This window comes from Solanum verrucosum, unplaced genomic scaffold (genome assembly GCF_900185275.1).
Source record: "Solanum verrucosum unplaced genomic scaffold, falcon-dt-bn FXZP01001278.1, whole genome shotgun sequence".
Taxonomy (NCBI): domain Eukaryota; kingdom Viridiplantae; phylum Streptophyta; class Magnoliopsida; order Solanales; family Solanaceae; genus Solanum; species Solanum verrucosum.
In genome coordinates, this window is record NW_026020317.1 from 734,142 (window position 1) to 748,643 (window position 14,502).

The 14,502-nt window shown below is 29.4% G+C and overlaps 1 protein-coding gene across 1 annotated transcript in view; it reads left to right on the forward strand.

Moving 5' to 3' along the window:
* Positions 1-14,502, forward strand: part of LOC125835272 (receptor kinase-like protein Xa21) — a 47,700-nt gene that overhangs the window by 25,523 nt on the left and 7,675 nt on the right. The window contains exon 4 of the mRNA XM_049514402.1: positions 13,414-13,485. Within this exon, the coding sequence (XP_049370359.1) occupies positions 13,414-13,485 (72 nt within the window). The remainder of the gene's footprint in view (positions 1-13,413; positions 13,486-14,502) is intronic.

Consider the following 14,502-nt stretch of genomic DNA (forward strand, 5'->3'; position numbering starts at 1 on the left):
AACATGAAATCTGTCCTGACAAATATCGAGAAGATCAAACATGAGTTTCTTCACTAATGATGTAGGGTGTGTTTGGTACGAAGGAAAATGTTTTCCTAGAAAATGTTTTCCTGGAAAACAAGTAGACTTTTGACTTATTTTCTTATGTTTGGTTGGTGAGTAGAAAATATTTTCCGAAAAAGATCTTTTTGTGTTTGATTTATGAATGAAAAATATTTTTTAATTTTACTAGAGAGTAGAAAATAATTTTTGAATTGAGACTGAAAATAGTTTTTAAAAATAAATTTAAATTTTTTTGGGGGAGGGTGGGGGTAGGGGTGAGATGGGTAAAACAATAAAATTTTGAAATTGAAAATATTTTTAAAAACAAACATAAATTTTTTTTGGAGGGGTGGGGGTTGATTGGGAGGGGGGGGGGGGGGGTCGCAAGTAGGGGGCTGAAAAATAAAAGTTTGAAATTGAAAATATTTTTCAAAAACAAACTAAATTTTTTTTTGAGGGGGTGGGGGGTCGCGGGTACGGGGTGGGGTAAAAAAATAAAAATTTGAAATTGAAAATATTTTTTAAAATCAAACTTAAATTTTTTTGAAGGGGGAGGTCGCAAATAGGGGGTGGGGTGGAAATAAAAAATTAAAATTGAAAATATTTTTTAGAAACAAACTTTAATTTTTTAATTTTTTTTTTTTTTGGTGGGAGGGGGTCGAGGGTAGGGGTGGGGTGGGATGAAAATAAAAATTTGAAATTGGAAATATTTTTCAAAAAAAACTTAAATTTTTTTGGGGGATAGGGGGCTGGCGGGGGAGGGGGGTAGGAGGTGAGGGTGGGGTAAAAAAATTAAAACTTGAAATTGAAAATATTTTATTTTTTTAAAAAAGCTTTAAATTTAATTTTTTTTCAACAAAAAAATTTATATTTTCAAAAAAAAATAATTGCAATTTGAAGTTGGAGGAGAGTTTTGGAAAATATTTTCCTTAATTTTTTAAGGGGAGTCATTTTCCTTAAATTTGAGAAAAATGAGTTGATTTGAAAACATTTTACCCAAGCAAACATGAGAAAAATGAAAAACATTTTTCTGAAAATGTTTTCCTTCGTACCAAACACAACCGTAGTCTCGACAAATTTGAGTGTATCAAGTTTGAGTTTTCCTCTCAAGTTTGAATGCCTTGTACAATCTTAGTGATCGTTGTTGTTTAGATATGTGAATCCCTCAGCATTAGTATACTGACGAAATATAGTGGTACTAATTAATCATCTTTCAAAACTAATAAAAACAGAATCTTACTGATTAACATGGTAAAACATGTCTTTGGATAAAGTTGAGAATTAATTTACTGGTGCCATTTATTCGAAGTCATTGTTTTGAGAAATAGATTCATCCACACTTACTCAACATTTTGCTATGCGAATGTTACTAACAGACATAGCTCCAATCTTATCACTTAAATTAGGTAGGAGATGACTTTAATTATCTAATTACGATGATGTACTTATCTCATATTTGTACTTCACATTACAAACAAAAGTATGTAACATAGGCACATTGAGCCATTCACAATATAAATACTCGATGTCGAGGTATTAGATTAACCACCCACTACTACTAACAAAAGTTTTTTTCTCCACGAGGTAGTAAGGAATTTGTGCTATAAAACATGATTTTCTCACCCATTTCCCACTGAACCAACTCACCAGGATGGGAAACAGATTCCCAACGAAATAGTGGGAAGCTTCCTAATTTTTCCAAATGAAAACATTTACTATTTTTTCTTTTCACATCGATTCAATCAAATATCAATGGGAAATAGCCACTTAAGTGAGAAATTCAATGAGAAAATAGTACTCCCTCCATTTCAAATTGAATACCCTATTTTGACTTAGCACGGACTTTAGAAAATAAAAAAGACTTTTGAACCCGGTTTTCTTGGGTTCCCATATTTTCCTAAAGAAAAAATAGCAGCGAAAAAAAAGAGAGTAAAATTAATACATGTGTAGTATTAAACAGTGAACAGTCTTATGTTGATATGTTGATATGTTATCTCTAACAATAACGAAGTTTTCTTTTCAGAGCATGAGGACTTTCATTGCAATATCTTCAACTTTTCGTTCTTACTTTCTTTCTCCATTATAGAATTTTTCTTCCATGAAGCATTTAGAATTGTATGGGTGTTGGACTTGAAGTATAGATATCAATTTAAGGTATATGTAGAAATTTTCTTATTGTGCATTTAAATGAGAACCATTAATCATTTTTGCACATACTAATAAATCATATGTTTGGACCTAATAACATAAACATGTAACACACTATTTTAGTTACCAAACTAAATTTTGCAAGTTCATCAAATGTCTAATCATTTGACATACAATAAAGAAGTTATTTGATCAATACATTGATTGTTCATCTAGTTTAATTTTATTTTTTTTGAATAGCTTGTGATACTGATTAAAATATGATTTTGACAGTAATTCATACCTTTCACAGGTTTCACGTGCAAAGCACGTGTCCAGGACTAGTTTATATATACGCGCACACACACTAGTTTCTCGACACGCGCAACGCGCGTTTGCCCCATTTCAATTGGGCATAATTTTTAAAATTACATAAATATTAATATTAAGCAACATGTTTTGAGTTGAAAATCAAAATTAAGTGAGTTTCTATGAAAAGAGTTGATAGTTAAGTGACCATCAAAGATATTAACTCATATATCAAGTTGTATCTGAGATGTCAATTCAAATGTTCATCCTAACTTTTATCTCCTAATAATCAAATCATTTAAACAAACTTTATACTCTTTTTGATGTTATATCTAATGGAAAGGATAAATAAATCCCAATACATGAAATGTGGACGTAAGAACAACAGAATTTTCATGTCCTTTCAACATTAAATTGTTGAACTTGATCAGTCAAACGTTAATGGCATGCTTAAAGTGATCATTATTTCTTATTAATAAAAAAATTAGTTACGTTTTTATAAAATTAGCTGGATGAATTAGTTGTATTCTAATTAAATCATTCTAATTCTTTGGGTAATAAACAAAGTTTTAAAGTGTATATATATATAAAAGTAAAAGAAAATAAATACATGACATAAAACATTAAATGTGTAAATAAAAGTTCATAGGTAGTTGAAAGGACTTTTCAATTAAGTTTAGTTATGATTACTCATTTTAAAAGAAAATTATTTTGTTTTATAAAAGAATAAAATGATTAATCAACTTTTAAAAGATATTTTAGCAATTCAACTTTTGACTTAGACTCTTTCCACTTTTAGTATTAGTGTGTGTGTATATATATATATATATATATATACCGTAAAATTTGAAAAGAAATCTTTGGGTAGAAAATATAATAACTTTTTATCTTATTTAATGTGGTGATCGTTGAAATAATTGAGAAATGTCATAATTTTTAGGTAATTGTAGTATTCTTTATTACATGGCTATCTATTTTATTACCTCACTAGTGAAATTGCCTGCACTTCGCGCGGCTATATGAAGTATTGATAAGACAATAATATGTAATATTTATATTTAGGTTAGTATCGGATATATAAGATAATTAATATTGATATTTCTCTTCATCTGCCACATGATACGTTTTCTATTTTTTAAAAAAACATATAAATATGATTTCTTTTTACATTTTTTTAAGTGCAAACTATATATATATATACACCGTGGTAAAGTAAATGGAATAAGAGGTAATATTTGAAATAACAATATATATATATATATTGTATTATGTTGAAAATATTTTATATGTATTAATTTCATGTCTCTTTTGTAGGAGTATTAATTTCTATACAAATTCTGATTTCGTAAAAAAAAAACTTTTGAATTTGATATTGTGTCATTATATTAAATTTGTTTATTATAATTTTTTAAAAACTAATTAAATATTTATAAGAATAATGAAAAATGAAACATACAAAAGTCATAAATAATATTTAAGATTAGAAGTTACAAGTAAGATGAAGAGACATGAGTTATAAATAATTTACATGTATAATTTTATTCAACATTAAATGCATTAATAATTATGCATTGATTTTTTTTGTAAAATAAATAAATGAAAATAAGGGTAAAATTAAAAAAAATGAACAAAAAAATATAATAATTGATGACTGCATATATATTATAAATAAATTTCAAATAAAAAAGAATAGGGACGAAGATTGTTGCATGCGCAAAAAAAAATGGCATTGTGAAATTAATATTTTATTTTTCAATTAATTTTTGCAAGTATAATAAAAATGAAACTCCTAATCATCATTTTTTTTTTGTTGTTGAAATGGGATAATCATATTAATTGTGCTTTATATTTTAAAAAATGTAGAATACTAAAAGGACCAAATGATAAGCATTGGCAATACATGTAGCTATATTATTTACACAAATCAGAATTAATTTATTTTTTTATCAAAAGAGGCTAAGTAACTAATACGAGTCAAAGTTAAAAAAAAATCTAGTAAAAATAATCTCGAATTATGCTTCTTCTTTTTTTTTCCCCTTCTACCAACTTCCTTTGCAAGTAGATCCGCCACCATAATTTACTCCATATGTCAAACTCTTCATCGTATGCTAACAATTGAATATAAAAAAAATTATATGAATAATTAAAATATCTTATACCAATTAAAAAATAATTATATATAAAAAAAAATTAAACTAGATGTGATATATCTGTATATTAATTTTTCGATAGTACTAACAATACTAAATAGTAATCATCTCTTGAAATCTAAAAAATATTATAATCAAAATAATTATATCCCAAAAACTGACTATAAGAAAAACAATTATATATTGCCAACACATTATTCATTATTAAAAAGGTTTTTTTTTAATCATACTTGTTTGGTGAATGATAATACATACATAAATAAAATATAAAGAAAGCATGTCCAAGTAAATAAAAATAAAAAGAAAGACTTGAGAATGAAATATATCTTATCTTCATGTACTATTTTTTTTGTTACATGTTAGTTAATTCAGAAAAAAATATGATGAAGAAGAGAAATGATAATCTTGAATGTGAATCTTCAGAAACTAAATATGAATTTATATAGGCAAAATAGAGGAATAAAAAAATAAAGACTTGAGAATGAAATGAAATATCTGTTACCTTCGTGTACTTATTTTTTGTTACTTGTTAGTTCATTCACAACCCAAAATGATGAAGAAGAGAATGTATAATCTTGAATGTGAATCTTCATGAAACTAAATATGAATTTATAGGCAAAATAAAGGAATACCATAAGATACTGTAAACTTACAAATTTAAGTTTGGAGGTTATGGACATAAAAATTATGCGAGTTATGAATACTATTAAAGTAAAAATGAAAGAGGTGTAAGTCATGATTAATAACTCCTTGTGAATAAATTAAATAATAAAGATAAAAATACTTAAAATATAAAATAATATTATCATTTTATGGTTAGAAGTGAGGCAAACAAATAAAAAAAGAATGTGAAGAGTTTTTGTTGTAAATGTTCCTCCATTAATAAAATATTTATTTGTAATAAATTAAGTAATTTACTTTTACAATACAATAACTAATTTAAATAAGAAAAAAAAGGTCATAAAAAGGAGAAGAAAGATAAATGCAAATGGAGGTCATAGAGAGGTGTCACATATAGATTTATATCCGGACGACTAACATGAACCCACATAATTATTAATATATTTACCTTTTTCATTTACCTCACTATTTTTATTCATTTTTTTATTGAATATTCTGAAGTATCCAAAACGGTCAAAGCATTTGTATTATGCAAACTCTATTGCAGTTTACTTACAAAAAGATCAAATTTGCCTTTGGTTGTCCTCTTCAAATTTCGAGCACATCAACACTATTTCAATATCATTATATCAACTTCTTAACTTCTTAAGTCCAGTTTTATTATTCTAATTTCGTATTACTACCTCCATTTTAAAAAAAGAATGACTTAGTTTGACTTGACATAGAGCTAAAAAAAAATAAAGAAAACTTTTCAATCTTGTGGTTCTAAATTAAAGTTATGTCAAATGTATCAAAATGTCTTTTAATCTTGTGGCCTTAAACATGTCACGTGGAAATTTGAAATTAAAGTGTTGTCAAAAAAGAAAATGAATCTTTTTTTTTGGGAAACAGACTAAAAAGAAAAGTAAGTCATTCTCTTTTAAACATAGGAATTATATTTTTCATTGAAAATTTGCATTATTTACATTCTTACTTCATGAGGTTTGTGTACATGCTACCCTCTCAAAAAAAATTCTTAGGTCTCTCTATTAAGTTTAGTTTTAGGCTCCTAATCTTGTTAAGATGACCGTGTTTGAATCTTGTGCTCTAAAATTAAATATTTGTCAAATGTACCAAAATGCCCGTTGATCTTGTGATCTTAAATATGTCATATGGAAAATTAAAATTTAAAAATTGCGAAAAAAAAGAGAGGAAAATATTATTCTTTTTAAATGGACTAAGAAGGGAAAAAAACCAAAACAAATTGAACTAAGGAAGCACTTTTTATAGTAATGACTGTCATCCTTTCTTCATAAACTCGGTCCAAATTAAATTTCTCTTGATCTTTATTCCTTCATTGAGTTTTTGATTTTGAACAAAGTCTAATATTTCTCAAACTTCATGGAACATTAAAAATAAAAATTGCTAGAGTGGATTAGAGTCTCTATATATTGGTTGAGGAATGGACAACGGTTTGCTTATATGGGCTTGCGCAATTCTTTCCCATGAGCTATTTTTTGTGATTGCGTTAGAAGTAGGTGTCATATCTTTACTTGGTATCAGAGTCAGTTTCATTTTCAGTTGGACTCCCTGTTCATTCTCCAATTGAGTATTTATATGGAACAATCCTCCCCACATGAGCTAGCTTTTGAATCTAACGTCTTTTTTGGGACAGACTTTATTAAAGTCGAATTGCCTTGACAGTTGACTCTGGAAATTTACAACCCCTTATCTACGGCAATGCTTGGCCCTCTTTCTTTCTTCCTTCTCTACTCACCCATCTAGACTCCACGGAATTTAAATGTTTTTTTGGAAAAAACTTTCAGAAAACCTAGTAAAATCAGAGTCTCTGGAACATTTATAACCACTAATCAATCATCCATGCACTGTGGAAAATTTACAACCCCTTATCTACGGAATTGCTTTGATTCCTTTATAATAAGGTACTCATTCCTTTGCAACCTTGTAGCTGAATACTTTGTTCCTTATATTAGCAATAACATGGAGAAAGCCTACTCTTTCTTTATTTCACTACTACTACTACTACTCTTACACCTCTACTTGTTAGAGACATGCATCGATGCAGTTAATATAAACAACATAGATCAATCAGCTCTACTTTCCTTAAAAGCCAGTTTTACTCTAAACTCTTCTCATCCCTTAACCCGAAATTGGTCTTCTCAAGCTTCAGTTTGTGATTGGATTGGAGTCACTTGCGGCTCTCGCCACCATAGGGTGAGAGCACTAAATGTATCCAACTTGAACATTCTTGGAAACACTCCACCACAGTTGGGAAACCTCTCGTTTCTCGTTTCACTCGATCTAAGTAATAATAATTTTCAAGGAGACCTCCCTCAAGATTTGTCTCGTTTACGTCGATTGAAGGTGATGGATTTTTCGTTCAATAATTTCAGCGGAGAGATTCCAATGTGGTTCGGTTCCAATTCTTCTTCTATTTCCAAGTTAGAAACTCTGAATGTTAGAAACAATCGTCTTCAAGGCAATATCCCCAAGGAGATTGGGAATCTTGAGAATCTAAAGGAGTTGATTTTATTCAAAAACCAACTTACTGGCTCAATTCCATTCACCATTTTCAACATTTCCTCGTTGGAAATTTTATCTCTCACATATAATTTTTTATCAGGGAGTCTTCCTGTAGATATATGTCGTCGTCTTCAAAGAATAAAAAGGATTTCAATCGTTTCCAACAACTTGAATGGTCATATTCCAACAGGTTTGTCTAACTGCACAGAATTGTATGAATTGTCGCTGTCATACAATATTTTCAGTGGGACTATTCCACCAGAAATTGTCAACTTGGAGAGGCTTCAGCTCTTAAATCTTGGGGGAAACAACTTGCATGGTACATTCTTCAGACTTTAATTTCTCAATGTGAATAAAATGCAACTTTGCATATGTAAGCTCACAAGAAATAAATAGCACTTACTGGTACATAATTAAAACTCTTTATTAAGATTATAAAATTTAAAAATCAAAGTATGCTAATTGAGAATTAACACCTTGAACAACAGCATAAAAGTTTACAAGTTTGTTTGCCGCTTGTCAAAATAATTTGCAGGCACAATTCCAGCAAAGATTGGTAATTTACGCAATTTGCAGCAATTACAAGTGGAGAACAATCACATCGTGGGTTCAATACCGCGCACCATATCCAACATATCTTCACTGTGGCTACTTAATTTGAACACAAACAATTTATCAGGTAACATGGCCTTGTTTGGTTATTAAGACAAGTACTAGGCATGTAATGAATTGTTGATTTATGAACTCTATATATTATACTAGTTTGTCCCTTATTATTAAATTTTTATATACTAAAAAGTTGAGTTATAAAATAGGAAATGCTGAAATTAACAATAGTAGTTTTACCATTTATATTTTATTCACTAAAAATAAAAATATGCTATGAAGAAGAACATTAAATAGATGATATACTCGAGCATTTTTTGTTATCCTTCATTTGCAGTTTCTCATTCTCTTTTCTTCTCATGTTGAATTGTGCAATTTTCTTCCTATGATAACATCAATCATTATAAATTGGTTCTTAAAAAGCATATTGAAATTTTATTTCTGAATGTGTTTTTACATAATAGTGGAGAAATGACTCTTCATATTCAACTTTCAATTTAAAAAAATTATTGGTATGAGTAATAATTAACATTCAATAATTAGGCGGAAGAATATCACATTCTCTTAAATAAAATAATATCTCTAAGGCAAAAGCAGACATTTTAATTTGGACAATTACTACTTAACTATTTATGGGTCCAGCCAATAATCAGGAGATTGGAGTTTGATAATTTTCCAGCCATAATTAAAATTTTACATCAACAATAAATAGCTTCTCATCATAGTAAATAGACGTTTGATGCATACAATTTATATGTTCTAAAAGACCTCATCAATTTGGTACTTATGCAAATGATATAAACACTTGATATATTACGAAACACACTTACAACCATCACCATAATTATTATGTCAATTATTTTTATTATTTCATCACATATACATCTTTATAACCTTAGAGAAGTACTGTACATATGATTTATGAAGAGAAAAGAATAATGCTCTTTTTTTCATAAAATTTCTCTTTGAATAATTAATATAAATTGAGCAACGCAAACTTTTCAAAATGACTTATTCTAGATATGTGGTCAATTTTAGGAATGAACGTTTCCACAAATAAATACTCCCTCCGTCCCATTCTATATGTCATCCATTTCTATAAATAGTTGGTCCATAATTCTTGTCATTTCATAAAATCAATGCATAAATTACCATATTGTTCCTTTTTTACCCTTGTGAGTTATTAGTCTTGAAAATATACATTTGATCAACTTAGAAAAGCTAAGTAAATGATTCATGTTCATTGGTTAAATTAATTAATCAAAATAAATTAATTCATATTCATTGATTGAAAACTTGAGTTCCAGAAAAATTAAATAAGGGTAGAAGGGTAAAGTTACATCATTTCTTTATGCAAGTGCAAATTAAAAAAGTGACATATAAAATGGGACGGAGGGAGTAATAGACTAATAAGGTCAATAGATTATACAATATAAACAAAAAGTTAAATAAAAATACAGCCTCAAAATCACATACTATGATCCATCGTTTATTGCCAATTTGGTGGCCCATTTTATTTTAGGATATGGATTTTTTATTTTATTTTTTAAAAATGATTTTTCTCATTTAGTTATTCCTCTCTCTACTAATAAATAATAATCTCGAAAATATATTTATACAAAAGTAAAACACTCTATCGAGAGTCGCATATCAAATTAACTAATTAATTTGATCTTTCATTATGAATTTCATCAATAATTAAGAAATATAGTAGAACGTGAATTGTATACACTAATTTCTTCATGTAGGACACAAGATATTCCAATAGAAGAACAAAATCATAAGAAAGTATATCAAAATATTAAAAAAGGACATACAAAATACTTAGGTTGGATAAAGAGGAGTGGATAAAAACAAAAGAAAATTACTGCACATACAAAATGATGAGCAAGATTAATTTTTTGCTTGATAATCTCTCATCCTCCTCTTATCATTTACATGAAGACCATGCTAGGCATTTTATAGCAGTGGCTAGGATGACCTTTGAGTAGATAAAATGAATTTGCATTAAATTAGTTCAATGATTTTAGTCCATATCAAATTTATTTAATGGAAAAACTCTTCAAATACTCTTGATTTTTACAGCAAAAGAGAAATTAATTATTAATGTGAATTTGATTCATGCACCGATTTAAATGAGTTATTTATTAAATATTTAATTATATTTTATAACATTTGTTTTAATTATTTTAATATAAGGGTAAAATGGTAATTTAACTTTGAGTTGAATCTTCTCGCTTATAATATAACTAGTTCTGGAAACGTGCGCTGCACGTTTATCTTCTAATACGATCTAAAATTTATGTAAGTCTAATCTCATGTAGCTATAAATATTTATCAAATTATATTTTTATAAATACGATAAAGCTTGTATATTGATTAATATGTTTCTATATACGGAGTCGCCTTTGTTAGGAAGTGCTTTACCCCCCAATGTGGGACTTCCCGGCGCGAATCCGGATTTAGTTGGGCTCCAATGTGGGTACCGGACACCGGGTGGGAAACCAAAAAAAAAAAATATGTTTCTATATAAAGCTTACTTTTGCATCCAAAAATAAATGAAAAGAAGGATTTCAAATATAATCTTCTAGACTAAAATATCTAACTATATATATGTTTCTCTATACAAATACAAGGGTGACATCTAATTCTTTTCATTTAACTTTTAGTTATTTATTTGGAAAATAAAATATGTTGAATTATGTAAAACTAATTAAGATAATATAACATATGATGATATGTAACATATCAAGGAACTCTTGCTCTAAATTTAAGAAGTGCACGTAAACGTCACTAACCTGGATGCCTTTTTTGTACACTTTGAGACAGTACTTAGTTGAATGCAATAAAAAATTAGGTAATCAACATAATACTTAGATGACCATCATTATTATCTATAATAATTTTCTTCCAAAGATTGTAGCTAGCTATGTATGATATGAAACAGGAAAAACTAAGCTCTTATAAAATAAAGGGAATAAATTTAATGAAAGAAAGATAAATGTAGCACCTTTTCGATGTTCAACTTAAATAACATAATTAAGTGAAATGACAAAGAAAGGAAGAAGAGAGTTTCCATCTCACTTACCCAAAATATGTAAATCAGTGAAAACGCGCTGAATTCCTTCAATAATTGCCTAAAAATTAAATATTAAAAGAGAAGTTTTCAAAACATGAAAATGTATTAATTAGTTACTTACTATGCTTGTTAGAAGGCCAACTTTGTGAAAAGATGATTATCAACTTCCGCAAAGATTTCCAACATCCATTCCCATCACATTGCAAGCTCTGTATGGAGTTTTAGAATGTACATGTATATTTTTCTCCTGTAAAAAATAAAAGAATATAATGAAAGTGATTAGTGATCAACTAATGTATTTAGAGTGAAATGAAAAGTTTGTTTAACAATCATGCATTTTTGCTATATAACCATCGGGTGACCTCTTTGCTACACAAATATAATATTGACTCTGATAGTAAATTACCCCAACTCTTCATTCTCCTTCTTCATCATTATTTTTGCTATAAGTGAACATTTCTCTCATAATTAATACCGTGTAACTCTTCATTCACCTTCTTTAATATAATTATTATAGCAATAAGTGAACATTTATAGGTAAATGGAGAGTAATTTAGATTAGGAAGAATATCAAAAGCCAAAAACGGATAAAACAAACAAGCAGGTATATATTGATTAGCATTAGTATAATAATATAATAATATGATACAATTATTATTTAAGATTTAATTTATTAATAGCTTATAACATTTTAATTTAATGTAGGGGTAAAATGGTAATCTAATTTTTGCCTAACATTCTTCTTTTAACTTTTTTGTTCCCACTTATAGTAATAATATATATATATATATGATATAATGATGATATGATAATATAATATGATGATGATTGATGCAATCAAATAAGATACATACTTTCATGTGGCAGGTGTTATACCAAGAGAGATTGGGAATCTTCACAAATTGAAGATACTTTATTTGCAATTTAATCAATTAAGTGGTTCCATACCGGAAGAACTCTTCAATATCTCTACGCTAAGTGGGGTGTCACTTCTAAACAATAACTTTTCGGGTATTCTTCCATCTGCTTCACACTACTGGCTGACAAATCTACAGTTTTTGAATCTTTGTGCAAACAACATTGGTGGAGTTATACCCACCTCAATCTCCAATTCTTCAAATCTAAAGAGAATATATCTTTGTGAAAACAAATTCAGTGGCCAAATTCCTAACTCATTGGGGGATTTGAGGCATCTTGAACATCTGGAATTGTACAATAATAAGTTAACGTCTCCGTACCTAAGTATCTTAACTTCATTGGCGAACTGCAGATCTTTGAAAAAAATAATATTAGGGGAGAATCCTCTGAATGGTGTTCTTCCAGATTCCATTGGCAATCTCTCCACTTCTATTATGATATTTCATTTATTTCTTTCTGAAATTAGGGGTCAGATACCATTAGGAATTGGGAATTTAAGTAACTTAAACACTTTGACCCTATCCGGCAATGACTTGACTGGATCAGTGCCAACTACATTATGTGATTTACACATTCTTCAAATTGTAGGGCTTCATGATAATAGGTTGAGTGGACCTTTGCCCCAGTGCGTTTGCAAATTATCATACTTGGGCTTTGTTGATTTGTCTTATAATAGGATTGCAGGTCCGTTACCATCTTGCATTGGTAATGCAACGTCTTTGAGAAATATTTATCTACATTCAAATAGGATCACTAACATACCCATGAGTCTATGGAGCCTCAAAGATCTTTTGGAACTTGACTTGTCAAATAATGCGTTGGTTGATATACCTCCAGAGTTAGGAAAGTTGAAAGCCATAACATCCTTAGATCTTTCAATGAATCACCTTTCAGGAAGTATTCCAACTGCAGTTGGAGACTTGCAGAGCCTACTTTATCTCTCCTTGGCTTATAATGAGTTACAAGGATCTGTTCCGGAGTCACTCGGAAATATGATAAGTTTGGAATCGGTAAATCTATCCAATAACATTCTTTCAGGTACGATTCCAAAATCATTAGAGTCACTTCGGTATCTGAAGGATTTCAATGTATCATTCAATAGATTAGAAGGTGAAATCCCAAGTAAAGGACCTTTTCTCAATTTCACCTATCGATCTTTTATGGGAAATGAAGGGTTATGCGGCGGTTTGCTTTTCCAACCTTGTATAAGTATGACTAGATCTTTTCATCATTCAAGGATAAGCAAACTGCTTCTGATTATACTTGTCTCACTGGGAGTTGCATTAATGGTACTTGCCTCAATCGTTGTGTTTACGTTAAGGAGACATCAGACTAGAAATGTTCCAACTCAAGCTGAGTCCTTTGCTGCAACCACACTAGCCAGGATTTCATACATTGAAATTGAAAGGGCAACTCAAGGGTTCGACCAATGCAACTTGCTAGGCTCTGGAAGTTTTGGCTCTGTTTACAAGGCCATGTTTGAAAATGGGATGACTTTGGCAATTAAAGTGTTTAATTTACAGGTTGAAGGTGCATTAAAGAGTTTTGATGCTGAATGTGAAGCTTTACGTAACCTTCGTCATAGAAATCTTACCAAAGTTATCAGCAGTTGTACGAACTTGGATTTTAAAGCATTACTGCTTGAGTATATGCCCAATGGAAGCCTAGAGCTGTGGTTACATTCTGATGATCGCTTCTTGAATATGATCCAAAGATTAGACATAATGATTGATGTTGCATTTGCTTTGGAATATCTCCATCATGGTTATGGAACAGTTGTTGTACATAGTGACCTGAAGCCTAGCAACGTCTTGCTAGATGAGAAGTTTGTTGGACATTTGAGCGACTTTGGCCTGACCAAGTTATTAGGAGAAGGGGAATCAATTGCTCATACTAAAACACTTGCCACAATGGGCTACATTGCACCAGGTAACTTTCTTTTAGTCGTTTTACTATCGCATATGATGTGTTATTTTACATCAAATTAGTTTACTGGCTGTAATACTATGTGTCACATTAGAACTGGGTGAAAGCCTGAGTGGATGGCTTATTTAAACCTAATGTAATATATCACAGATTATATATGCATGAAAAAAGGTGGCATTCAAAACATTGAAATATGACTGT